The sequence below is a fragment of the Acomys minous genome (genome assembly GCF_964271855.1).
Source record: "Acomys minous genome assembly, chromosome: 6".
In the NCBI taxonomy this organism is placed as follows: Eukaryota; Metazoa; Chordata; class Mammalia; order Rodentia; family Muridae; genus Acomys; species Acomys minous.
The window spans coordinates 93,116,476-93,144,076 of NC_140487.1; the positions used below are offsets into that span (position 1 = coordinate 93,116,476).

Genomic DNA, 27,601 nt, shown 5'->3' on the forward strand with positions numbered 1-27,601 from the left:
TTAGATAGGACAAGTGAAAACAAAAGCGAAATGTTCCCAGAACAAATGAATAAGAAGAAAAAGAGGGGGCTGCGATTCCTACTCCTGCCGAGAACATCAGACCCACTTTCCAGGAATCTCTCCCAAATGAGTAGGGGTCGTCGCCTCAGTTCTGTGATAACATTTTATCACACAGACTCTAATGGAGGGGCCGTGACAAGAATGATCCTCTCAAGAGTAGGATGTGTTCCTCCTCTGCTCAAAGCCTATGGCAACTTTGCACCTCGCTCCATCAAAAGCCAATTCTTACCCACAGCCTCCAAAGCCTGAGCAATTAACCACCCAGCTGTGTCATCACTACCTCTGTCCCTACTAAGGGATAACCTCTTGCTAGCTGTTTCACAACAGTACAATATGTTTTGCATTTGCTGTTCCCCTTAGTTGCTCTCCCTGCAAGTATCCATACAAACCACTCGTTTCATTCAGATCTCTGCTTGGGCAATCCCCCTATCTGTATTTCTCTTGTTTTTCTATATACAAGCATGGCCATTTACCTGGTTCCACTAAAACATAAACTCCATGGGTTGATGTAAACATGGTGCTTGCTTGCTTTAGTTACTTTTCTGTTGTCAAATGTGGATTCCTTTTTCCCTTTTTTTGGGGGGGGGGGCTTACGGTTCAGACAGGGGGTCCATGGTACAGAAGGCATGGCAGCAGGTGACTAGGCCAAGAAGCTGGGAGAACACATCTTTGTCCATACGCAAGAAGCAGAAAGCAGTAACTGGAAATGGGGCAAGCCTACAAACTCCAAAGTCTACTACCCCCGTGATACACTTCCCCCAGCAAGGCTCCACCTCCTAAAGGGCCACAGCAGCCCCTAACAGGGGAACACGTGTTCAAACTCCTGAGTATACAGGAGACATTTCTCCTTCAAACCACCACAGTTCTAAAGGTTTAGATAGTGATACCTTCTGTAAAAAGTAGAGTGAGATCACAGTGAAGTAGAGTAAAAATAGACTATAAAGAAAGACGGGGCTGAGATGGCTCAGCAGGCTGAAAGCACTTGCCATGTGAGCCTGGTGACCTGAGTTCATTCCCGGACCCTGGAAAGGAAGGAGTCTGCTTCGCAAAATCGTCTTCTGACTTCCATTCGTGTGCCCTACCCCACCACACACTATGATAGTGTTTTTTCGCGATGGGGGAATTCATCAAGAGAGATCTCTTTGAGATGCTGATATGTGAACTGAGTTCTAGACAAAGAGGACGCAGTGTGTGCCTGTTTGAGCAGAGGAAACAGCACATGCAAGAATCCTGAGCCAGGACTCATCCAGCAGAGGCAGACTTCCATAAGCTCCCACTGCTTTGTCCCAGCATCCGGAGGCTAGTGTCAGAGCACAGGCTGTGTTGAAGAGTTTCAAGTCTCTGTTCCTGCCTCAGGAGGGGTTCCTATCTACTAAGGACCAGATAAGGACTTCCATGTGACTGCCATCGTGCTGGCAGCAGGACAGTGATGACATCATTGTCCCTAAGTGCACACCTGGTTCAGCAGGTGAAGACGATGGTGGCATTTTGGTTGAGATGGGGGTGGGGGGTGGGGAGAACATTCGAAGGATGAATTAATAGCCTGAATAAAGATTTGTCAAGGACAATTCCTTGTGTCTCTGGGGAGAGTAGTTTAATTAAATGCCAAGAAAGAACCCAGACCTCAGAGGCACTGCGTTTTTAAAAAGCTCAGCTCTTAGGTAGAACTTGGTACCTTGGTGGTTAGCAGCCAGTTTAGCTTTCCCATCTCTAAAATGAGGGTAACATCTATTTCATAGGGTATAAGGTCATGGAACCTTCTGCAAATAGAAACTGATAAAGAGAAGCTTCAGTTGTGATGTTCAAAACATCCTTTACTGCTAAAGAACTGTTACAGCTGGTGCCAAGTAAATTTAGAAGATAGGCAAGCCCAGCGAGAACCCGAAGATCCAAGCCAGCTTTCCAGATGCTTCTGCTTGGCGCGCAGAGGCTGCTGGTCCGGGAGGGGGGACGTGAATCCCGGCAGACTCCCGGGAGGAGACGCGCCACTACTCCCACAGAGCTGGTGGGCAGAGCCCAAGAGACCTAAACGTCGCTGTCCCTTCCCCACTCCGGCACCCGGAACCTTGAGCGCGCGGAACCTCGGAGACGGAACACGGGCGTCGCGGACCTTGAGGGCGATGGAGCAGGCGCGCGGGCCGGGGGCCGAGGCTGACGCGCCTGAGGAGGAGGAGGGGGAATCACAGGCGGCCATGGCTGCAGTGGTGTCGGCCGCGGGTGGGGCGTGCCCCGCAGTCCTGCAGGTGGCCGGCCTCTACCGGGGCCTGTGTGCAGTGCGCAGCCGTGCCCTAGGGCTTGGGTTCGTGTCACCAGCACAGTTGCGCGTGTTCCCGGTGCGCCAGGGCTCGGACCAGCCCTCTAGGGGAGCAGACGGCAGCGGGGTCAGCGAGCTGGAAGCCAACCCCTTCTATGACCGCTACCGGGACAAGATCCAGCAGCTGCGCAGGTGCGGTCCTGACCGGCGGGGGGTGGAGGAGTGGGGCGGGCAGAACTTCCGGAAGGTACTACTGTTCTGCTTGGTGGGCTGGTTCTGTCTCCACTAAAGCAATAGTTTGTTTTCAAGTTCAAGTGCAGAGAGACTAGGTCACTTGCCTAAGGTCACATCTCTGGTCTCTGCAGAGGCTTTGGATCTTTCCACAATTGTGCTTGTGCTTGGTTCCCAGAACGCTCAGGTGGGCTCTTTTTTTTAAAAAAACCGTGTGAGGAAGACAGCTCGGAGAAAAGTTGTCGCCTATGTAGAAATGTGAAAATGAAGCCTTCAGAGAAAGCCCTTGATTTGCTCAAGGTCACATGTTGAATCATCGGATACCTGACCAAGAGATCAGGTTCCTAGGCTCCCCTCTTAAGGGCCCGGACTGGGAATGCGAAAGTGCTGCAGAGAGTAATAGTGTTACATTTGCATCATCCATTGAACCCTTTCGTTAAGGTAATGTAGGAGTCTGGAGAGAGGTAGAAGCTTGCTGAAGGTCACACAACTGGCTAAGGTTTATCTGACCAAAACCAGCTTTCCTTATGCTTCAGCTTCCAAAAGGTAAAACTTGGAAGGCGTGTAGGTTAGTGGAAAAACACTTGCTTAGTATGCATAGGACCTTGAGTTCCATGCCCAGCGCTGAGGAGGGAAAGTGGGGTAGGTTTATGGCTGCCAATGTAGGTATAATGGGTACCCACTTCCAGGTGGAGGAGTTGACGGTCAAAAATGGAAAGGAGGTTTGAGAGAGAGGGAGAGTTTGGTAGTATAGGAAGGCAGTTATAAGAGGAAGCCAGATGCTAAGGGCTGTAAATTCTCTGCACTTCGTATCATTTTAATTCCACCCCCTTAATTTCTTCATCTTCACATGGGCAGCAGCATGGAACCTTGCTGCTGTCTGCTTTACCATGAGCATAGCCGATCTTCCCTACTTTTCGAAGCAATGATGGGACAACACAGTCAAAAGCACAGTCATGAAACCACCTCAGTCATTTAGGGACGTTTGAGCAAACTTTTTGTTACAGTTATAATTATCAGTGGCGCTTGTATTCATATTTAGGTATCTGTTTCTCCAATTAGATAGTAGCTTTCTTCAAGTAAGGACAGTGTCCTAATTGTTTTCTATGCCTCAAAAGCTCTGCTGCCCAGTATGCCCCTGTATTCTCTACGTGCTCACCGTGGCAAGCTTCGGTATGTTTGTGATGCTAGCCAGGCTGACTCAGCCCTTCCAGATGGACAGAAAAAGATCAGCTCATCTTCATAATAATAAAATGAGTGACATTCGGTGTCACTTCAAAAAGGTTTTTATGGAATAGGGGGTATCCTATAATGTCTTTTGACTATGAAGGTCTACCAAGGGGTTAAACATGATGTCCTTAGGCTGATCACCCATGCTGTTGTCTGTCTCCCAACCAAATAGCTAGAGTGCTTGGATGGTGTTTTCATCTCAAAGCCAAACATCCCATGGGCGGCCACACATTCTAAAGTATTCCTAGGAGTGATGGCAGCCCCAGCTGGCCTCCAAGCCTGAAGAGCACCCCCATTTTAACATAAAAGATGAATTCTGATGTTCTGTCTGATAGGTCAGGGAGACACTCAGGTACCAACTCTTCTTCCAAAACACCTGCTTGGAAGCACAGGAGCTGAGGGTGGGGATAGAGGGAGACATCAAAAATTTGATACACCATATTTTCTGGCATATAAGATGATCCCCTATTTTAACTTTAACTTTTCCAGTTAAAATATAGAGTTTGGAATATACCCACCATATAAGACTACCCCTCTTCCAACACACACCCTGTGCAGCAGACTCGGGCTGCAAACTATGTTTTAACTGGAAAAGTTAAAGTTGGGGGATCATCTTACACACCAGAAAATATAAGACTTTGCCATGTGGGGGGTGTTGAGGTGTGTGGTGGTGGTGGGGCATGTCTTTAATCCAGCACTCCAGAGGCGAAGCAGACAGATGGATCTCTGAGTTCTAGGCTAGCCTGGTCTACAAAGTGAGTCCAGGACAGCCAGGGCTACACATAGAGAAAGAAACCCTGTCTTGAAAAACTGTGTGAGTTTGTGTGTGTGTGAGTGTGTGTGTGTGTAGGCATGCTATAGGATTTCTGCCTGCAGAGGTGACCCAGCATTCTCTGTCTTGAGTAGCCTAAGTACCTATAATGTTTAAAGAGAAGCAAAGCCCTGCATCACCTGAGAAAATAGCCTGCAAGAGAAAAAAAATGTTGTGCTGCTGATCATTTAAGGCTTAACAGTAGTTGAATACCTGGCTTTGCTTTCCACAGTCCTGACTTCAGACCCAGTTCTTAACTGAAAGCAACCCCTTCACCCTTAAGTGTCCATGTCCCTTATCTATGGAGGTGGAATATGACGCCTCATTACTTCAAAATCCAGGAAGGCCTAGGCACTTTATCCTTTGATTTACCTTTTGTCAGGTCTGACCCAGCTGCCTTCGAGTCCCGCCTGGAGAAGCGCAGCGAGTTTCGGAAGCAACCAGTGGGGCACTCCAAACAAAGTGATTTTATCAAACGTATGGAGCAGAAGGTAAGGCTACCTGGTGTTTGTTTGTTTGTTTGTTTGTTGTTATAAGTTTAACCCTTGAAGTGGTCTCCTTGATGGACCAATAGGTGACCTGTACATCTCATCTTTCCTCATTCTCCATCAATAATGTGTATCCTGTTCTTTCTGGGCAAGACCCTATAGTCATGATGTGACGTGGAGCAATGAAAGGATAGTCCCTGCTCATGAGGAATGCAGTCTGGTGGTCAAATCAAGGTACACATGGCACTGAGCTATAGGAAGCAGGAAGGTCCAGGATTTTTTTTTTTTTAATTAAGACAGGCGTCTCACTGTCTATATCTAGCTGCCCTGGAACTTGCCATGTAGACCAGGCTGGCTTTGGACTCACATAGATTCTTTGTCTCTCCCTCCTGAGAGCTGGGATTAAAGTTGTGCACCACCACACCCAGCAAGATTTATTTTTTATTATTGTCTTTTCTTTTTATTATTTTTTTGTTATGTGTAGATATGTTTGTCTGCATGTGAGTATGTACACATGGCTGCAGAGTCAATGGAGTTTAAGCGGTAGAGGTGGGGTAGGTTCCCTGATGAGAAGACAGACTCCAGCACCACGTGCCAGGGACTGAGCCATGGCCTTCAGCCACCAGCGAGGTCATTGCGGCCAAATTATATAATTCTCTGTGCCTCAGTGTTGCCTGTTTGTGACTTAGAAATAATAATAATAATACCTACCTCACAGTATCATGCTAAAGATGGCATGAGCTAGTACCATACACTCTTGAGCACAGTTGCCGGCACATGCAAAGAACTTCATGTGTCATTGGGCGCTGTGATCCTCGAGCGTCAGAGCAGGGGAAAGTGTGCGTGTGGTAATCTAGGACAATGGCTTCCAAACTCTGACAACAACTCATAGTAGGAAATATATTTACCTTGCTACTTAGAATACATGTGTATGTTATAACAAGCAAAGCTTTTATCAGCAGTGCTCTTGTGACATATGCTACATTCTTTTCCTATTTTTAGGTTAGTTCTCACTCTGTAAACCAGACTCTTCTGGAACTTAGTAGGTAACACTCTTGAGCTCTCAGTAACCCGTGTGTTCAGATTGCAGGTGTGAGCCAGCATGCCTCGGTAGTGCATTCTTACTTTTCGTCTTCTAGAAAATTCTGATGTCAATCCACTGAGTTGATTATACAATGTATAATTTAGAAACTTCTAATCTGAGAGGTGTGTGGAACAGATTCTGGGGAGACTTGAGCCAGGCTGGAACACCTTTAGTTGTTTCTGGACCTTTTAGAGAGGAAGTGTATTAGTTGTTAGCATGTTTCTGTGACAGAAACAACCTTAATGAGGAAGGACTGATTGATTTTCACCATGTTATCAGATGTGCCAGCACATCATGTCAAAGAGCATGTGGGCTCAGGAAGCAGAAAAGGTGGATATAGGATGGCTACTGCCTCCAGATAGCCCCACACCCTACCTTCCGAATAGCCTAGTATTATAAATCTAAAAAAGGATTAATCCATTCATTAGATCAGAGCCCTCATGACCTGGTCATCTCTGGAAGTGCCATCCATCACAGACTTTCCCAGAGGTATATTAAAAATCTCCTAGGCACCTCTCAGTCCAGTCAGGGTAACGTGGATTATTAACTATCACAAAAAAAAATCTCATTAGTAGAGGAACTCAGCACTGAGGACACCTCCCACTAGCAATCCTATCAGAAATAGCCAGTTTTAAAAAATATATCTACAAAGGCCAAGCACAGAAAGTCCAAAAAGAACAAAATGGAAAGAATCCTTTGTGTACTTTCACGGTCCTTCATAGTGGCAGGTATAGAATGAACTTCTCGTACTGGGAGTCAGTGCTCATCTCCACATCTCAGGATCTTAGGGGAAGGAAAACTGTTCATAAACAGTAACTCTTAGAATAGTGTGTACACTGTTATAAAGAGTGGATAGGAGTGAGTTCACGGGCACAGAATTACTAATGAGATTGGCTACATCAGTGGTTTTGTTTTGTTTTTTCTTTTTTAATGAAGAAAGTATAGTTCAATAATCTGTCTCATCATGTATTTCAGACTGACGCCTTGGGGAAACAGCCTGTGAGCAAAGGATTCACTAAGGACAAGGTAGATGTCTAACTAAATATAGAAACCCAAGTCTGAGGTCACAGGGGACCTCTATAAGAGACTACAAACTTGAACACATTTATTGTGCTCAGTGGTTTGGTATAAGGTTATCTTTTTTTCCAACAGTAGAAATGAAAATGATTTGTCTGGATTTTTGTGTCCTTGACATGACCTCTAGCTTAATTCTGGGTCCAAGAATGCTATAAGAAATTTGAAGGAAATGGAGTGCACTACTTTCTATAGAATAATATTCTAAATCAAAACACCACATGTAGCCTATACCTGATTGTGCAAATAAGGAGCTCCCTGGCAGAACAGCAGCCAGTGTTTCTCCTTTTTTGCCAGCTGCAGTGTGCTGCAGGATTTACTGGCAAGCCTGAAGCATTTGGGGAGTGCTTGATGACCTAATAGATACTCCCCAGGAATAGACTGTGAAGGTCTGTGTGGGAGCAGAGGCTCACAGTCTCTGAGCATGTGAGTGTTTAATGCTCACTTTGTACCTACTTACTGAAGGTCGGCTTCACTCCGCCAACGTTCTTTTCCACAAGGCTTTAGACAAAAGTAAGTTGTTGATGATGATGATGTTAATTGTAGATGTTAATTGCTATTTCTTCTTTTAAGACTCTCAGTTCAATCTTCAACATTGAGATGGTGAAAGACAAAACTGCAGAAGAAATAAGACAGGTAATGAGTAAACACAAGTAGGCACACTCTCTAAAAGTATTTGCTCTGTAAACCAAAAATGAGTTACATGTTTTTCTTACACTTTTTTCTCTCTCAAATGAAAAATAGTCATAAGGTACAAAAGAAATGAGTCACGTAAATAACAGCGACATAAGAAACATGTCTTGCTTTGTCTTCCTTTTATATGTCTAATGAACTTGAGTCCACCTTTCTTTTTCATTCCTGTTGCCCATATATTATTTTAAGTTGTCAGAACTCTGTACCTGGTCACTATACCACCTTTCCAAATAGGCTGTCCTGGTGCGGTGCTGGTGGGGAAAGTGGTGAGCACAGCTGCCCTCCAAGCAGCTCTTCCTGCTCCCACTTCACTTTGTCTCAGCTGAGTGTGCTTAAGGTTCTGCTTGCCTGGTGGAGAGGAGTGTGCTAGTTAAAGCAGAGACTTGAAAGCAGCATACGCCTTTAATCCCAGCACTCTGTGTCTCTAGCCTTCTCTTTTGAGACTGTTCTGTGTTAAATGTGTCTAGGACAAGCCCCACGGTGGGGTCACACCTTTAATCCTAGCACTCGGGAGGCAGAAGCAGATGGATCTTTGTGAGCTCAAGGCTAGCCTGCTCTATAGAGCAGGTTCTAGGTCAGCGAAGGCTACACAGAGAAACTCTGTCTCAAAAAGCGCCCCCCCTCCAAAAAAAAGATAGAGAAAGAAAGGAGACAGAGAATTTAGAAACAAGCTGCCATTTTAAAAATGTATTTATTTATTCACTTTACATCCCAATTGTAGCCCCTCCCTCCCTCCTCCCTGTCCCACACTCCCTCCCTTTTCCCCGTATTCCTCCTCCCCTACCCCTCAAAAAAGATGAGCCCCCCACCCACCCATCCCAGCACATCAAGTCACGTCAGGACTAAGTGCATCCTCTACCACAGTGGCCTGGCAAGACATCCCCACCAGGGCAAAGTGATCAAAAAGCATACAAGAAAGTCCTTGTCAGAGACAGCCCCTGCTCCCCTTACTAAAGGGCCCACATGAAGACCAAGTCTCCCATAGAATACATATGTGTTGGGGGCCTAGGTCCAGTCCCGGCATGGTCCTTGGTTGGTGCTTCAGTCTCCACAAGCCCCTCCTGGGCCCAGGTTGGTTGGCTCTGTTGGTCTTCTTGTGGAGCTCCTGGCACCTCCAGGTCCTTCTGTCCCATTCTTCCACAAGATTCTCTGCACTCCCCCCAATGTTTGGCTGTGAATCTCACAAGCTACCTTGTATTTTGGTTTGGTTTTCGTTTTTCAAGACAGAGTTTCTCTGTGTAGCCTTGGATGTCCTGGACTTGCTTTGTAGACCAGGCTGGCCTTGAATTCACAAAGATCCACCTGCCCCTGCCTCCCCAGTGCTGGGATTAAAAGGGTGCACCACCACACCCAGCTCTGCCAATTTTAAGTCCTAGCTCTGCCACTTATTTGCTCTGACAAGCTAATTTCTCAGAGCTTCAGTTTCCCCACTATAAAGTGATAACAACTGTACACCTACTTCTTAAGCTGCTTGAGAATTAAGTGAGTTAACATTTGTAGAACACTTAGAACAAACTTATTCTGGCACAGAGTAAGTGCTATAGCTATGTTTTAAAATAAATAAATAAAATACTGTTAGGAACTAGTTTGCAGGTATCCAGTGGCAACTCCTACCCCAGCCCCCATATTCATTTCCTTGGCACTTGTGACCTAAGGACCTTCTGTAGGCACTTCCTCAACATCTCTCTTAAAAGCATTCATGAGCTGTTCTGCGTTGTTGGTCATTCTATGGACCTTGATTTGCATTGATCATTACTTTTTTATGACTATAATTCTTTTCTCTCTAGCCTATATGAAACTACTTGGGTATCCTTTATATTTCCAGGAGTTATATTTTAGGCATAGGTGCTAATTAACAACATAGTAAATAAAGGAATAAGAAAAACAAGAAGGCATCATGCTTGTTGCTTCACAGGTATTTCTTCATTAATTTCTAATGTCCACCCTTGGAAGTTCTAAACATTGGCAATTATAATTTTTTTAAAAAAATCAATCACCTCTGAAAAATATTGAAGATTATTTGCATCTTATAATACCAAATTTCAGCCAAGATTTAGTTCTTTGTTTAAAAATAAGCACATCCCTCTCAATAGTATACAAATTTACTTTTGTCTTTAGTAAATGATAAAATTATATGTGTGTGAAAGAATTTTTTCAGAATATTTCTTTATGACTTACTATCAGTAAATGTTTGATTTGTATGCCTATTTTATATTGCATCCATCCATAATCAAGTTTCTTGGGCAAAAGTTAAGTCACAAGTTGAAAAGCTTTAAAAAGCCCTAGTATAAGCCAAATTCCCTCCCCTTGCTTGCCTCCCACCCCCCAGCAATACTGGGAATTGAACCAGGATCTCAAGCATGCTAAACCAATGTTCTGCCACTGGGCTGTATCCCCAGCATCACAGACATCTGGTACTGTTGGATTGCAAGATATTGGTGACAGATATCCTTCCTATACAGGACTTGCAAACTAGTGAAGGGGGTGTATTCATATGTCAATAACCATATTATAAATTAGCATATTTGTCTTAGTTTTCTATTACTGCAATAACACACCATAACCGAAAGCAACTTGAGGAGTAAAGTATTTATTTCAGCTTACAGTCTGTAGTCTGTCATCCAGGGAGGTGAGGGAGGGAACTCAAAATAGCAGGAATATAGAGGCAGGAGCTGGTGCATTGGCCATAGGAGGTGCTGCTTACAGCCTTGCTCAGCCTGCTTTTTTATATGGCTCGGGACCACCTGCTGAGGGTGGCATCATCCACAGTAGGCTGGGCACTTCCACACCAATCAATAATTAAGAAACTACTTGAAGATTGGTTCAGCACTTTAAGAGCACTTATTGCTCTTGCAGAGACTCCAGGTTTGATTTCCAGCATCAACCTGATGGCTCCCAGACATCTGTAAATCCAGTCCAAGGGATCCAAAAACCTCTTCTGACCTCCTGAGAACTAGGCATAAACATGGGGCATATATATACATGCAAGCCTTACAGTTATACACATAATAAAATAAAAAAATTTAAATATGTACCATATTCTTGCCCACAGGCCAATCTGGTGGGAACAGTTTCTCAACTGAGGCTTCCTCTTCCCAGATGACTCTATATTCTGTCGAGTTGACATAAACCTAGCCAGCACAATCTTTAGCAAGAGACGAAGTGCAAAGACAATTCATAGGAAAACTTCTGACCGCATTGATAAGGGAAAACTACTTGGGAGGAGAAAACTTAGTCTTGAATGAGGAAGATTTGGTGGGGAAAGAGGTCAGAGATGGGAAAAAGGAAATTCCAGTAAAAACCAATAATGTGAAAAGCCACAGAGAACAATGAAAAAAGGAGTAAAAAATATGAACATAGAACATACAGTATGTGCTAGGAGATGTGCTATGCATATGTACTATATATAATATATTTTTAAAACATTTCTAAGAAAGATTAGAAAGACACCAAAATAATTCTTTTAGGGTAATAAAACTATGGGCGTTTTTCTCTTCCCTGTTTCCTAATTTCATACTAGGTAAACTATTCACTACTTTTGGGGTATTTGCATCATGAAAGTCAACTAAACCCTCTACGTTCTTTGATACGAGACAGAGAGAAAGGACTGCTCTGTGTCCTAGTCGGACAGCAGGCCCTAGCTGCCCCTTCTGTGTAGGGCTTTCTGGAGGCAGACCTGAAGAGCTGCCTGTAATGTAGCACTGAAAGCTAACGCTATTGTCAGTGTCTACCCTGCCAGCCTCAGGGTTCCATTAGTTCAGTTAGTCTTTGTAGCAGTCCTGTGGGGTTGGTGTCACTGCTGCCTTATTGATTCTGTTTAAGAAGTTCCCATGATTTGCCCAAGGTAGGCTAGCTAGTAAATGATCAGGGCTAGGATTTGCATCCCAGGCCATGACTCCAAACCCTCAACTCTGATTGGCTCGTATTCTTGCTCTCTGAGAAGGTCCACAGTTGGCTGGGGAGGTATGGGTTCTGGGGTGGGGGTGGGGGAGCACCTATGAAAAGCTATCACAACAAACAAGATAAATCTTGAGAACAGTTATTTCAGAGGTCATAGAAGCAACTTCTCTGACAGAGTTTGTTTTTTAATTTTATTATTTTTATGTGCCCAGGTACTTTGCCTGCATATATGTCTATGCACCATCTGTGGAAGCCAAGAAAAAGTGTTAGATCCCCTGGAACTGAAGTTACAGGTGGTTGTGAGCTGCTGTGTAGGCAGTAGGAATTGAACCTGGGTCCTCTGCAAGAGCAGCCAATGCTCTTAACTACTAAGCCATCTCTCCAGTCTCTATTATTTTCAACTGTCTGTTTGTATGGAGGTGTATACAGATGAGTACAGGAGCCTACAGAAGCCAGAGATGTCAGATCCCATTGGTCCCCTGGCACTGGAGTTATAGGCAGCCATGAGATACCTGACATGGATGCTAGGATCCAAACTCAGGTCCTCTTCAAGAGCAATAATACTGTTAACCACTGAGCTGTCTCTCCAGCCCCCAGAGTTTATTATTAAGAGATAAACAGTTGCTGGGCATGGTGGTGCATGCCTTAAATCCCAGCATGAGAGAGACAGAGGCAGGCAGATCTTTGTGAGTTCGAGGCCAGCCTGGTCTACAAAGAGAGTACAGAACAGCCAAGGCTACACAGAGAAACCCTGTCTCAAAAAAAAAAAAAAAAAGGGAGAGAGAGGGAGAGAAATAGTTTGGGACTTGGAGAGATGACTCAGGAGTAAAGAGTACAGTTTTCAGCACCCATATTAGGTGGCTCACAATTGCCTTTAATTCTGGCTGTAGGGGACCCAACACCTCTTCTGGCGTCTAAGGGCATCTATTTATGTGATCTATACATACAAAGACATAAACATTAAAAAAAAAGAATCTTAGAAAATTTAAAGTTACAGTTTAATCATTCAGAAAGCATGTGTCTTGAAATTTTTAAATCATATACTAGTTGTGAAAACATTGCAGTGCAGTTTTCCTCTCTGTTATCAGATAGAATAATACTCTGAGAATGAAAGCTATCAATATTTCTTGGTATACATTGAAAAGACTACCCACATTGTTACAGATTTATTTATCTATTTATTTATTACAGATTTGGCAGCAATATTTTTCGGCTAAAGACACAGTCTACGCAGTGATTCCTGTAAGTAATTGAAGGGGAAGTGAAGCGTTGCAGCGTGAAGGTCAGCGCTCTAACCCTCTCAGGCAGTGTCTTTACGACATCTTGAGAACTCACACTTTACAGCTCTCAGAGTTTTATTATGCCCTAAGCACCAGAGATTCAAAGCTCCATATGGTATATTTATGACTTTTGCTTTCCCTCTTTCTGGTTTAGAAATGTTTCTGAGTCTCTAACCAGAGAGGCTGGTGTAAGTGCATGTTTCTGAGTGATTTCCAGGTGCATTTTATTTCCTTTTCATTTTCCAACCAAACTGTTGGGATTCAAGACACTGCCCCAGCAGAGCTGTCTTCCCTTCTTGTCTGTAAATGGCAGCTGCCTTGAGCTGACCTGGAGCTCCCTCCTAGCCTTAGCAAGTGGCATGTTCTTGGTTTTGCCTTCTTGAATTTGTTTTAGAGGTAATGTCTGGCCATATCATTAAGGTCTGTGACTGAGAAAGACATGGCTGTCTTCTCTAGTTCAGGTTATATCTCACTCTAGACCAGGCATGGTGGTTCAGACCTTTAATGCCACTGCACAAGAGGTAGAAACAGAGGCAGACAGGTCTGTGAGTTAGAGGCCAGCCTTGTCTAGATAGCAAGTAAGAAAAAGATTATACCTTACCTTAAAGTACACTGAAGAACACAATTATAACCTCAGATTACACAAATCTAAGATCAAAGACAAAAATGCAAAGGGAAGGAAAGCTAGGCCTTTGTAATGAAGAAATCCCTATCCTTTGTTTGTTAACTTCTTTTTTGTTTTGTTTTGTTTTCCAAGACAGGTTTCTCTGTAAAAGCCCCAGCTGTCCTGGAACTCTCTTTGTGGACCAGGCTGGCCTCTAACTCACAGAGATCCACCAACTCTGCTTCCTAAGTGCTGGGATTAAAGGCGTGCCCCACCACACCCCGCATTTGTTAACTTATTATACATATATTCTGACCTTCATGTGCTCCACACTTAGCAGTCTGTCCTTGTTGTGTTTTAGATCTGTCATATAGCTCATGAACATGCCTTCCCAAGCCTCCCTGATTCACCTAGTTCATAGAGACTTTGAGGCATTGGAGCACTTAATCTTCACACGTAGTTTGTAGCAATGAGCAACAAAGCATGCATCTGTTTTCCTGTCTTTTTATCATAAAAATGATCTGTAAAAGATGGAACTTAAAAGCATGTATCAGCCATAATACAGTTCTGGAATTCAGTCTTGGGATACCCAGTTGTGATTGTGACTTTTCATGTTTTCCTATTTGTGAGTTAATTTTATTCTTTTCTAATTTACAGAAAGAGAAGTTTGATTTGATCTGGAGCCGGGCTCAGTCCTGCCCAACAGTAAGTCTGTGATGACCATGTAGAATTGCTTATAAATGCTACCAAATGATGATTTCAAGCCAGTCCTTCTCATAATTTAATGCTCTGTTATCAAAGGGACTCACATGCTAATTATACTGATGCATGATATTTTCATTCTTATAACTGTCTGTAGGCTCTCTACTACATATTGGGCCTTTCTAATATGGGTCTCAATCTATCAGTATATGTACATATGAAAAGCACCTAGGAACCTGGTGTAGTGATACATGGCTTTAAACCTGTTCAGCTAGTAAATGTAGCAAATTCCAGGACAGCCAGGGCTACATAGAGAGACCCTGCCTCAATAATAAATGAATGAATGATACCTGAAGACCTTAATCTTCATAGCCTCCTTCAGGTTCCTGTATTAGAATTTTCTTTACAGTTTTGTGCATGCTATTCTGATAATATGTGCCAGAAATAAATCAGTATTTTGTGCTGAAGTAGTGACCCACCAGAAAAGAGAATGGAGCTGATGCAATAGCCAGCTTGTCTGCAATGGTTTTTTTTTTTTTTCAAACATTGCTTGCAGAAAATAAAGAATACCATAGCAAATTGGAGACATAAATCATGTTTGTGGGGTGATTAGCAATATTGCTTAAATGTCAGCTCTCCTCAAATTTCATCTCTGATGCTTTCCTTCTTAGATGGCTTGAGAAATGTGCATATGTTTGTTAAACTATCATATAATTAATTTCATAATTTAAAAATATTTTTAAAGTCATGTACTATGTGATGGAGATATAACTCAATTGGTAGATTGCTTTACCTAGCATGCACAAACCCCAGGTTCAGTCCCCAGCGTCTCATAGACAAAGTGTGCTGGCATATGCTTAGTCCAAGTACTTGAGAGGTAGAGGCAGGAGAATCAGGAGTTAGGTCATGCTTTCTGCATACAAGTTTGAGGCCAGCCTGGGATACATTGTCTTAAAGAAAGAAAAAGAAAGAAAGAAGAAAGAAAGAAAGGAAGGAAGAAAGAAAGAAAGGAAGAGGGAGAAGACAAAAAGAAGGAGAAGAAGGGAGGGAGGGAAAATTAAATATCCAAGCATTGAAGAAATAGAATGTGGTACAAGTGATTAGACATTGAAAACATGACTTCATTTATTCACCTGTCTGTTTTTCTGTTTCCCATAGTTTCTTTGTGCATTGCCAAGAAGGGATGGTTATGAGTTCTTTGTAGGACAATGGACAGGTACAGAACTCCACTTCACTGCACTGATAAATATTCAGGTAGGTGACATATGCCCTACAAAACACAGAGTAGAAAAAGAAGCCTATCCTTTGGTAAGACTAGAACCTTCCTAGGGCTGGGGTACAGAATATTTGCTGACTCCAACAGTACTTCCTATGGCACTGACGAATTGTCATATGTTGAATATTAGGTTAGTTTTCTAGGCCTCAATACTAGAAATTTAAATTCAGAATACCTTTCTCTAACTCACTGTCTTTCTTTTGTCTCCTCCTGAACCTCTGTGGCATCTATTGTATGCACCTACTTAACACAAATGCATCAGTCAAGATTTATCTTCTTAACCCAAGCTATGAGCCCACCAAGGGAGGCCCTTGTTTTACCTGCGTTTTATTAACCAAGATTGCCTTTTCCAAAGTGCTAGATGAGTAGTTTTCATTTCAAAAATATTAGTTTGTTTTCTTTTTTCTTTGTTCTATTCTCAAATATTAGAGTAAAAAATATAGCTCAAAATATATTTAAGGCTCTTGAGAAAAGACATCAGTATTTTAATTCATAATAACTAGGATTGACATTGTTTTTGAAACTCACATCTGGTTTAAAACAACCAAAAAAAAAAAGCATGTAAATTTTTGGCTTTAAAGTTGAGGCAGATGGCACAAAATAAAATAAAGGAGCAAGCTTTTGCATTGTTGTTTTATAATTTGTTGCGTATATGCTATATTAACATTTGATAGATACTATGCAATGGGTGTTTTATACTTGTCATTTAATCTTCTCAAATATGCCATGAAGTGGTCACTGTTGTGATACCTGTTTATAGAGAAGAATGCAAGCTTAGGGAAGTTTGTTTGTGTTACTGAGTAATGAACCACCTTGAGTCCATCTTATCTGACTCCAAAGTCTGTGACCTTAAACATTGTACCATTGTCTTGAGGACCCTCTTGGGTCCTGCAGATCTGTGAGAAAAGGACTGCCCTGATGGGGTCATAGCCAAGTACAAGAGGAGAGTAAAAGTGTTACAGCACGGAAGGAAGTGACATACCAATTCAGAGTAGATGTTAGCTCTAGATGCGACTGGAAAGAGGTACAAGGGGAGCTTCAAATTGTACCTCTGTCTTGTTCGCTTTCTGTTGCCGTGACAAAACACCATCCAGGGGCAGCTTATGGAGAGTTTGTGTGGACTGACAGTTCACAGGCCACACACGGGGCCGCAATGATGGCTGGGGAGGCATGAAAGCAAGGATGCCTGCTGAAGCTTTAGGGTTTGTTTTGTTTTGTTTTGTTTTGTAGTTGTTTTCTTCCATATTATGTAAAGGCATTGGCCTTAAATTCAACTTCTCTTCCCAATCTAGACTTGAGGTCTAGTGACCTCACTGATCATTCTTCATGAAGCATTCCGAATTCCCATTTTTCTCTCCTTCCTGCCCCAACCAGATATTAAAGCAGTACAGTAGAAATCCGGCTCCTGCACAAACTCTCCAGTGCTTGCTATAGCTTAAAAGAGCTCAATCCTCTGAACTACCACAGTCCATAGAAGTGGCAATTACACGGACACACGGCTCTCTTTAGAACTTGGCTTGGTAGCTGCCTGTACCATTTTGTTTTTAAATGTATGACCACAATGAAGGATTCACTGCCTTTGTAAACATTGTCTGGAAAAAAGCCAAATCTTTTCCAATTGAAGACACAAATAACACCATGAAAACTGTCAGTTCACCGTGCCTTTGCAGCCCTGACCTTCCCCTACACACCAGTCCTCTAACTCACCAGCCACCCAAGGGGCTGTTAAGAGCTAGAATTTCCTCCAGACTCTGTTGCTTTGAAATTGCAATTTGTTGTGGTGGTACCTTATTGAGCTTTGATAAGTGTTCCTCTGTGCAGACCCGAGGGGATGCAGCAGCCAGCCAGCTGGTTTTATATCACTACCCTGAACTGAAGGAAGAAAAGGGCATAGTGCTGATGACAGCAGAAATGGATTCCACATTCCTGGTAAGAATCTATGTTGGTCTCTCTGGCTTTACCTAGTAGACCTGCAGGTATTACTCTTGTCAATGCCTCAGGTCTAGATTAGGGAAAGATACCTGTATGTATTTTGTTTCTCATGGTTGAAATGATTTTGTCTTGCTCACATGCATTCAAGTTGAAGTACAGTTATCCATAGACAAATAGATGTTTTTGTTGTTGGTGGTGGTTTGTTTCATTTTATTTTCTAATCTCTGTGTGTGTGTGTGCGCGCGCACATGAGAGAGAGAGTGCAAATGTTTGGGGGAGGAGGCAATGGGGCACATGCCAAGATGCATGTGTAAAAGTCAGAGGACAACTTCTGGAAGTCCATTCTCTCCTTCCACCATCTAGCTGACAGGGCTCACACTCAGGTCATCACACCTGCAGCAAGCACCTGAACCCACCATCTCACTGGTCCTGAAGATAGGTTATTCTATTTCATTTGAGACCGAGACTCACTATGTAGCCCTGGGTATCCTGGAACTCACTAAGTAGATTAGGCTGGCCTCAAACTCACAGAGACTACCTGCCTCTTCCCACCAAGTGCTGGGATTAAAGGAGTACACCACCATGCCTAATGCTGAGAATAATTTCTTTCTCATTTGATCACAACATTTTACCTTTCTTAAACTCTTTTGGAGTTAAATTTTTCTTTTAAGCTGATATGAAGTCATTTATAGTCATTCTCACTTGATACAAAATACTATGCATTTTATTAAGGAAGTGTTAATGTATTTGACTATGGGGTATAACATATTATCTTCACCTATACCTTTTTTTAACCTAGTAATACTAGAACCAAGAAGCATCTGGCCCTGGATATTTCAAGTAAAATTGTGGACACATAGGTGACTTATAAAGTGTGGGATGAGCTCAAAGTCTAGACTAATAGTTGTGTCTTTATCTTCCTCCTCACTGTTCATGGCTGTGTAACATCCACCATGGGATTTCCTTTCCTCCTTTTCCATTCCCAGTTGACTCACCAGGATAAAACATTAACCATATCCCCATAACTGATGATGCCCATCGTTTTCCTGTGCATCCAAGTACCAGGGACAGCTTTATGTCTGTCTAATGCTTGTTTATTTCGGTTTCATTTGTCTGACAGAGATTGTTTAGGATGCCCTCAGAAGACTGGGCACTTTAAAGCCTCTTCCTCCATTACAACACCCACTTATGTTTCCTCTTCATCGTTTACCAGCTGCATAGAGAGGAAGAAGTGATTTCACCAAGCTACTGTCTCAGAGTAACAGTAGACTCCAGACCTGGTACACAGTAGGGGTGCTTCTTCTCTGACTGCCTGGTTTTGTTTCTCCTGTTTTTTCCTTCCTCCTAAACCATTTCTGTATTACACTCAACCGCAAGTCAATGATCCAAATCCTATTTATAAATATGCATTTGCTATTAATTGAGCTAAAGGCTGCAAAGAGAATAGTTTTGGAAAGAAAATCAAGACCTCACTTTTGGACTGCTAAATCTGAGATGCCACTAGCTATCCGTGTTATGTAGTTAGTTAGATATATAAACCTGGTGTTCAGAAAAGTGGTCCAGCTGTAGTATATGAATTGTATTTAAAACCATGGATTGAATGAAATACCAAGAAAATAAGTGAGGATGCAGAAAAGAACTAAGTCCTAGAGAGATGAAACATCAGCAAAGAAAATTAAGAAAAATAGTTGTCTCTGAGTTCAAGGCTAGCCTGGCTTACAGTGTGAGTCTGGGACAGTCAGGGTCATACAGATAAACCTTGTCTCAAAAATCCAAAAGAAAGAACAGAAAAATAGTTTTTATATTAGGGGGCAGGGTGGATTAAGATGGTAGAATGATGGGAAATAAAGATAAAATGTTCTAAGCAACAGGGAGTGTTTAGTTGGACAACTCTAACTTGCTTATAGAGCAAATGAAATAAAGATTAAAGATTGACTAGATTTTACAGACATGGAACTATTTGGGAACTTTTATAAAAACAGTTTCAAAGTATTATTATAAGCATGATTAAATTTAAGAAAGATGAGCAGGCATGGTGGCGCACGCCTTTAATCCCAGCACTCGGGAGGCAAAGGCAGGTGAGTTTGAGGCCAGTCTGGTCTACAGAGTGAGTGCAGGACAGCCAAGGCTACACAGAGAAACCCTGTCTTGAAAAACTTAAAAAAAAAAAAAAGAAAGAAAGAAAGAAAGGAAAAAAATTATGACAGGTAAACAGTAACTCTTCCAAAGGAAAGAAAGAGTAGAGTATTAGATGGAGGAAAGAAGTGGGACAAGTCAGTCAGTCTGGACCCGAGGACTTGGTGTTTGCCAGGGGTGTATTAACTGAGAACAGTCAAGACACGCGGCCATAGGTAAAGTATAGCTGGATGAATAGAGTTAGTGGCAGCTTGTAGTTCTTGCCTTGGTTTTGGTTTTATTTGTTTATTAATGAAAAGAAAGGTCATCAACTTAGAGGAAACATGAAAGCATAGGGTTAGATATTTGAGTTAAAAGGAGATAGTCTGCCAGGCACGATAATGTGCACCTTTAATCCCAGCACTCGGGAAGCAGAAGCAGGTGGATCTAAATGACAAGATCCAGGACACCCAAGGACTTCACAGAAAAGAGAGAAAATGTGAGATTGTTGTCTAGAAGCATATCCTGGGAGCTGAATCCAACCCACTCCTTGTTTTTGTAAGACCCATAAGTTATAAATGATTAAGAGGAAAGGAACCAAGAAAAATAATATTTCATGGGATGTGAAAGGTATTAAATTCAAATTTCAGTGTCTATAAATGAAGTTTTGCTTACATATTACCTACAACTGCTTTAGTTCTGTTACAGTTGACTAGTTTGAGGCTCTATGGCCCCCAGAGCCTAAAGGGTTTGCAAAGCCCAGTCCAGGGAATGGAAAAGAGAAATGTTGTGTAGACACAAGCGCAGAGAGGGTGTCACATTTAACTGTAGTTCAGCCATGTGGTATAAGGATATAACTAGGGGGCCGAGCAGCTCAAGGGGAATGCAAAGGGATGCTTATACTTACAGGCCAGAGAATAAAGCTGGGTGGAAAGGGAAGTGAAAAGATAGAGGTGTGGGCTTCGGTTGCAGAGTGTTAGAGTTTGGAGTGAACTAGGAAGGTAAAGTAATGGATGCAGTACAGATGTATCAGATGAGATTTGGAGTGGACGTCATTATTGAGGGCAAAAGTCTGATCTCTATGTCACATGAAAATACAACATAGAAACTGTACTATGTTTTTTGGTCTTCAACAAAACACAGTGTCTGGCTATGCTTAAGTGAGTCCTAAAAGTCAGAGGAAACTTTTTCTTGATTTATTCTGTTTTATCACTTCACTTTGGTAGTCTCTAACTGATGCATTTTTAACATCATTAAGGTTTTGGAGGATTTGATTGGTTGGTTGGTTTTGGGGTTTTGTGTTTGCTGTTTTGTTTGACTTTATAACATTTGATGACATACATTTTGCTGATTTGTTTGACTTTATAACATTTGATGATATACATATCAGACAGTACTCATTTACCTTGTATAAGCCACGTAGACTCTGAGAACCCACTATACTTGGCTCAGCAGATAAAGGTACTCATCACCAAGCCCAATGACCTGAGCTCAGAGTCAAGGACTCACATGGTAGAAGAAAAGAACAGACTCTTGTCACTTGTTCTCTGATCTTCACTGGGTGAGCCATGGCACACCTGCTAACATGCACACACAGTAAATTAATATGATTATAAAAATTTTACTTTAAAGATTTACTTTATTATTTTTATTCCTGTGTCTATATGTAGGTCTGAGTGTGAGTGCTCTCAGACGTCAGAGGCGTTGGATAGCCCAAGAGCTGGAGTTAGAGGTGCTTTGAGCCACTTTAACATGGAGGCTAGAAATTGGACTCAAGCCCTCTGCAAGAGTAACACATGCTGTTAACCACTGAGAAACATCTCCGGCCCCAGTTTAAAAAATAAAATGCTTAAATAAATGCTTTCTACAAAGAAGTGCAGCATACAGAGATAAAAAGCACAGCCCATGGTTTTTATGAACTTATCTTCATCACTTTATAGCTAGACATTGCATACTTCTTTTATTCCAGTGCTAAGAATTGAACTTAGGCATTGCATTTGTTAAGGCAAGTGCTCTACCACTGTGGTAAGTCCTGGCCCACATTGCACACTTTTGGCAGTGGTTTTTATCCATAATTGAGTGAGGTGTTTTTGTCTGTATAAGCGTGGTAATAATGGACAGATATTTCTGGTCAGCTAGAACTATAAAATACATAGAAAAGATAGTTATTTCAGTTGTTTTTGCTTTGATTTAATTTACTATGTATATGTACTATGTATATGTATATAATGGGGAGGGGTTGTAACCACAGCATTCATGTGTGGGGATCAGAGGACAACTTTGTGCAGTCAGTTCTCTCTACCCATCATTATTTGGGCTCCAGGGATCAAGCTCAGGTCTGAGGCAAGTGTCTTTACCAACTAAGCTATCACTGGCCTCAGTTAATTCTTCCATTAGGCTTTGAGGATGTGTCCCATGCATTCCCCTATATACTCTCCTGTCATGAGTTCACCATTTCCTGACAGTGCATTTTCTGTACCTTAGAGTTGGCTATGAATGATTGCATAACATAGTAATGGATTAAAATGACAAACAGTACCTCACAGTTTCTGTAGGACAAAAAGCAGCTTAGCTGGGTGGTCCTGGCTCTGCCTCATGAGGTTCCTGTCAAGATGTTGCTAGGACTGCAGTCATCTGAAGACTGACTGGACTTAATGATCCACTTGTTTTCTGAACACATTGGCTCTTCTTTCAGGCTACTTGGATGTCTTCATAATATGACAGCTTTCCCCAGAACAAGTGACTCTAGACATACTCTTTTATATCCCAGTGGCAAAAGTTCTTCCCAATCATTTCACCATAGTCTGGTTGCTAGAAGCAACCCATTAAGTAGAGCCTCACACTAGGAATGGAGATTGGATTCTACCAAAGAAAGGAAGACCATGAAAACTGGACATTTTATAATCATCACAGCTGGCTTTGCCACTGTTTTCCTGGCTGGGGTGCTATCAATAACAAAATAACAGGTTGTATTCGAGTGTCTAGTTAGTCAAGAACTTAGAGCTTGCAAACTGATTCTTAGAGCTGGGTAACTCTTGCTCCTTTCCCTGTGATTTATGTCATGGTTCTTTAAGAACTAAAGAGAAAAATTATGAACATATGAACTTAGTAAATAGTATATCACTATGTATAGGAACATACAAGCAATCCATAATGTCTATATCTTTGAGGAAGTTATACTAGAGAATGAGACCAAAAAAATGACAAATATATGTTGTTATAAAAAATGAAAATCCCAACCATTCAGTTTTAACAATAAAGACTCAGGAGCCAGATGCTGGGGTGAAAACCTGTTAGCTCATAGAGGCAAAGAAAGCACCCCGCTGACCTTCCTACTCAGCTTGCATCTCAGAGGAAAAAGCCCCAAAGGCTCACTAGTTCAGCTGACAACCCAGGAGGAAAAGCCAAAAAACTAAAAGCCAAAGAGCTTGCTCACTCAAAGCTCAAAAGCCCCTTTTTATCCAGGCTGTCTTAAATACTCTTTAATTCAAAGCCCCTCCTGCTCCTTAATCCCTGTCAGCTGGTTGCTTGCTCTACCTCTTGACCTAGGGTTAACTTTATTAAATCTTGTGTACAGAAAGCCTATGGATTAAAGGTGTGTGCTAGGGCTGGCACACCATAATAACCTGTTTACAATAAACAGAAAGTTCTTGGATTAAAGGCGTGACCACACCAAACAAAAGACAGGTTTTTACAGTTCACAGTCTTGAGGTTCACAATGGGATCAAATATCCTGCAACAAATAAATATGAGAAAGCCCAGGTTGGTGGCGCACGCCTTTAATCCCAGCACTTGGGAAGCAGAGGCAGACAGATCACTGTGAGTTCAAAGCCATCCTGGTCTGCAAAGGGAGTCCAGGACAGCCAAGTCTACATAGAGAGATCCTGTCTCGAAAAAACAAACAAACCCAAATATAAGAGAAAGTGATAAGAGTGGTAAATAAGATGCCTTGGTTATGTGGAGAAGGACCATCTAACCAAGATGGGAGAGGTCAGGGAGTCAAAGAAGCTGTCCAGGGACAGTGATTCCACCATAGAACCCAGGCACAGAGCTCCAGCCCTGGGCAGGGAGGTGCCTCACTACTCTCATTGCCTTGCAGAATGTTGCAGAGGCACAGTGCATCGCCAATCAGGTTCAGCTCTTCTACGCCACTGATCGGAAGGAGATCTATGGGCTAGTAGAGACCTTTAACTTCAGACCGAATGAGTTCAAATATATGTCTGTCATCGCTGAATTGGAGCAAAGTGGACTTGGAGCAGAACTGAAATGTGCCCAGAACCAGGATAAGACTTAGAGATACCTGAATTGGCCCTTCACAGAGTTGGCTCAGTCCTGGATAGCCTGAAGCTCACCCACACCCTTGAACTCCAGAGCTCAACATCTGCAACTGTCAGTCTGCAAAGAGTTACCGTGATTGCTTATTGCAAGAAGTGACTGTGGACATGAGCCCTAATACTTGATATTCAGGAACAAAGGTATACAATATTCTGATAATTACCTCTCAGCATAAGGGTTCCTTTTAAGTGTTATTGGCCATTTGAACAAGAAATATTCAGGGATCTGCAAGAATATTTTCTAGGTTTTATTCAGTGTATCAGTGCAGTTGCATTCTGGGCATTTGACCTCACAGCTCCTAGTTCTATGTCTTCATAAACTGTAGCAATAAGCTTGAAGATCTTCTTAGAGACGTTGGCTTTATGTACTCTTTCCCTGCACCAGTGAGCTGGCTAAAAACCTAACTCTAAAACCCTGGCCAGACTCTAATACAACCAGCTATTCTCATCCAAATAAAGACTTCTAGATGCCCCTCCAGAGTTGCCTTCAGTGTAACTCAGTGAATTCTGGGTATAGTTAAATAAACAGGTACAGTGCCTGCATACTATTAAGCTGTTGCTTATGGCCCTGCTCCCTGACCTTTGCCAGTGAGAAGCTCATGAATCCCTATAGTGTAAATAAAACCTTTTTCTAAGGAGAGCATTCCAGATTCGCATGATTTAAAAAAAAAAAAAAGCATGATATGAAAATGTGGGTGGAAGCAAATGTTCCCAGATTGAGTGTGGGGAATGTAGCAATAAAATAAGTCTGGTTTTCAGTCTTTGTTACACAAATAGTGGAAACTAAGCTTTGCGCTGTTAGCAGCATCAGTGCTGTGGCTGATCTTATCAGAGCTCATCTTGGGGCTCAGTGATTTCTTGAAACTCCAGAAACAAGCAAGTTATTCTCCAGCACCAGAAGCACGTAGCTCCAGGTTCACTGATGGAAAAGAACGGTGGGTCCATACCAACCTCATGACCTGAAAGCCCAGGTGTCCCCTAGTATTATGGTCTGATATGCCCCACGTTAATCTGCCACCCCTGCCTAATCTTATTGGATGCCACCAAATCCGGTGAGTAGAAATTTAAGCAGTATTTCCAGTCTACATATGTTCTTCATTACAGGATTTTTTTAAGGGTAGGCCTCACCCAAAGCTTTTTAAGCGGGTGTGTTGGTTTGAATACGAATGGCCCCATAGTCTCGTACATTTGAATGCTTAGTTGAACCACGTAAAGAGATAAGAAAGATTAGGTGGCTTGTTGGAAGAAGTATGACACTGGAGGTGGGCTTGAGGTTTTAAAAGCCCATGCGAGGCCCAGCGGGGAGCGGGGTGCTTGTGGGTCAGAATGTAGTCTCAGCTACTTCTCCAGTGCCATCCCTGCCAGCCTCCATGCTCTCCGCCATGATGACAGTGGACTAAGCCTCTGAAACTGTATGCAAGCCCCCAGTTAAATGCTTTCTTTTATAAGAGTGACTTTTGTCATAGTGTCTCTTAACAATAGAACAGTGACTAAGACAGAATGGCCATCCCATCATTTTCTGGATAAAGAAACAGTGTTTATCCCCAGTGGAGAAGCTGTGCTTTTGGTTTCTCTAAAGGTTGAGTTGATTTCTAATGCAGCTTCTAGACGCACTATAGTCCAACAGTACACATTTGGAGAAACTTGAGTCCTGTCAACCCTGCAGTTTTCCTTAACTGTCTTCCAAACTTCTGGATAATATATGTCCCAAGACTCTTAGCCACTGGGTGTGGTTGCTTTTGTGGGTATCCAGCCATGTTTGTTTTTCTCTCGAGATAGACCCAGTTCTTAGCCATAGAACATTTTCATGGCACCTCTACTAGAGGGCAGAAAGATGATGGGGACAAAAGAATAAGCCATCCATTTCGTAGTTACTCCCAGCTTTACCCTCAATCCCATCTTACCAAAGAAGGATGATGCATCCATGGGTAACTATATTGGATGTGATTAAAGTACCATCTGACTGTTGTTAATATTTATTTTACCAAAGAGATCTAGCAAATAATAAAGTAAAACCATATCAGTTAGTCTGTAAACTTGTTTCCTGACTCCAGCATGTTATTGATAGGCTTGCTTATCAATAGTAAATTACTTAAACTCTTAATTCTTCTTTCTTCTGAACATGGGGATGTTATCTACCTCATAGGATTATTGTGGGACTTCAGTTAGCTTACATATAGACTACAATAGAATTTAGTACATGCTGGGTCCCTTCCTCTTCTTTTCATCTCTTCATTAAGACCAACCCAGGGCTAGGAATATAGTCTAGTGGTGGAGCACTTGCCTAGCACATGTCAGGCCCTGAGCTCCCAGCCCCAGGCAGGAAGAAAGTTAAGTCAGCATTTCAGATGTACAGATTGCTCTTCATTTTAGTTTAAAGAACACATCTCACTGATTCTCAACTTAAGATACAGTGGACTCATTTAAAAGCACTTTAAAATGCAGTTCCTGGACCCTGGCCTGCTAAATCAAAGTCTGCACAAAGCACTGGGAGCCTACAATTTACTATGTATTCTGGGTAATTAGTGAGCCTTTGCAAACCATTGCCTCATCTGTTCCTTATGAAAGTGTCGTCTTTTCTCACCTGCAGACATTCACATAGGGCTTAGATTCCTCTGGTCTTTGCCTTCCTGGTAGTTCCTTTGTGTACTCTAGTATCATCACACTATATTTATATTTTGTGTTTGCCCCACTAGACTGTGAGCTCCTTGAGAGCCAGGATTGATCTCTATCCTCAGTGCCAGGGGCATGACCTGAACCACAGAAGAAACTCCACTGCTGAGCAAATAAATGATACAGATTTCAGCCAAAAACTCTTATTGACGTCTGCATTTCTGTTTAAATCCTGTAGTGTTGTGGTTTGGGTGTAAATTTCCCCACAGGCTCCTGTGTTTGAACACATTGACACAGACCATTGGGCACTATTTGGGGAGGTTGTGGGCCCTCGCTAGCAAATGGAGGTCAGGGTTCAAGATGACTGCTTCCTGACCCATGGCCTCAATGTGAACAAGCCTGGGCTACCACCTCCCACTGCCATGAACTTGCCAGCCATAATGGACTACACCTGCTGAAAGCACAAGCCCAAATCCTTCCTTGCTTCTCTCTGTGTCGGGTGTATGGTCACAGTGACACAAAAGTAACTAGGGAGACATTTGAATTTAAGGCCACACACACACTTAATCTCATTCTCCCACTCACCCCTCCCACCAAGATTTTTGTTTTGTTTTGTTTTTTTGTTTTTGTTTTTATGTGTGCTGCACACCACATGTATGCCTGGTGCCTATGAAGGCCAGATAGGATGTTCAATCCTCTGGAACTAGAGTTCCAGATGGCTGTGAGCCACCATGTGGGTGCTAGGAATCAAACCCCCAGTTCCTTTAGAAGAGCATCCCGTGCTCTTTAACTACTGATCAAGCCATCTCCCCAACCCCAGTGCCTCTCAGATGTTTGAGACAGGGTCTCTTGTAGCCCAGGCTGTCCTTAATCTCCTGCCTGCCTCCACCTACTAAGTGCTTGAGTTACAGGCATGCACC

General features: G+C 42.5%; 1 protein-coding gene across 1 annotated transcript; it reads left to right on the top strand.

Annotated features, from left to right (window-relative positions):
- Nucleotides 1-1,924: 1,924 nt before the first annotated feature.
- Nucleotides 1,925-26,881, top strand: ATPAF1 (ATP synthase mitochondrial F1 complex assembly factor 1). The gene is made up of 9 exons (XM_084786633.1): nucleotides 1,925-2,506; nucleotides 4,969-5,077; nucleotides 7,134-7,184; nucleotides 7,806-7,868; nucleotides 13,017-13,067; nucleotides 14,367-14,414; nucleotides 15,570-15,665; nucleotides 17,509-17,616; nucleotides 23,834-26,881. Exons 1-9 carry the CDS (start codon nucleotides 2,181-2,183, stop codon nucleotides 24,026-24,028), a joined length of 1,047 nt encoding a protein of 348 aa, XP_084642759.1. The 5' UTR covers nucleotides 1,925-2,180; the 3' UTR covers nucleotides 24,029-26,881.
- The last annotated feature ends 720 nt before the right edge of the window (nucleotides 26,882-27,601 follow it).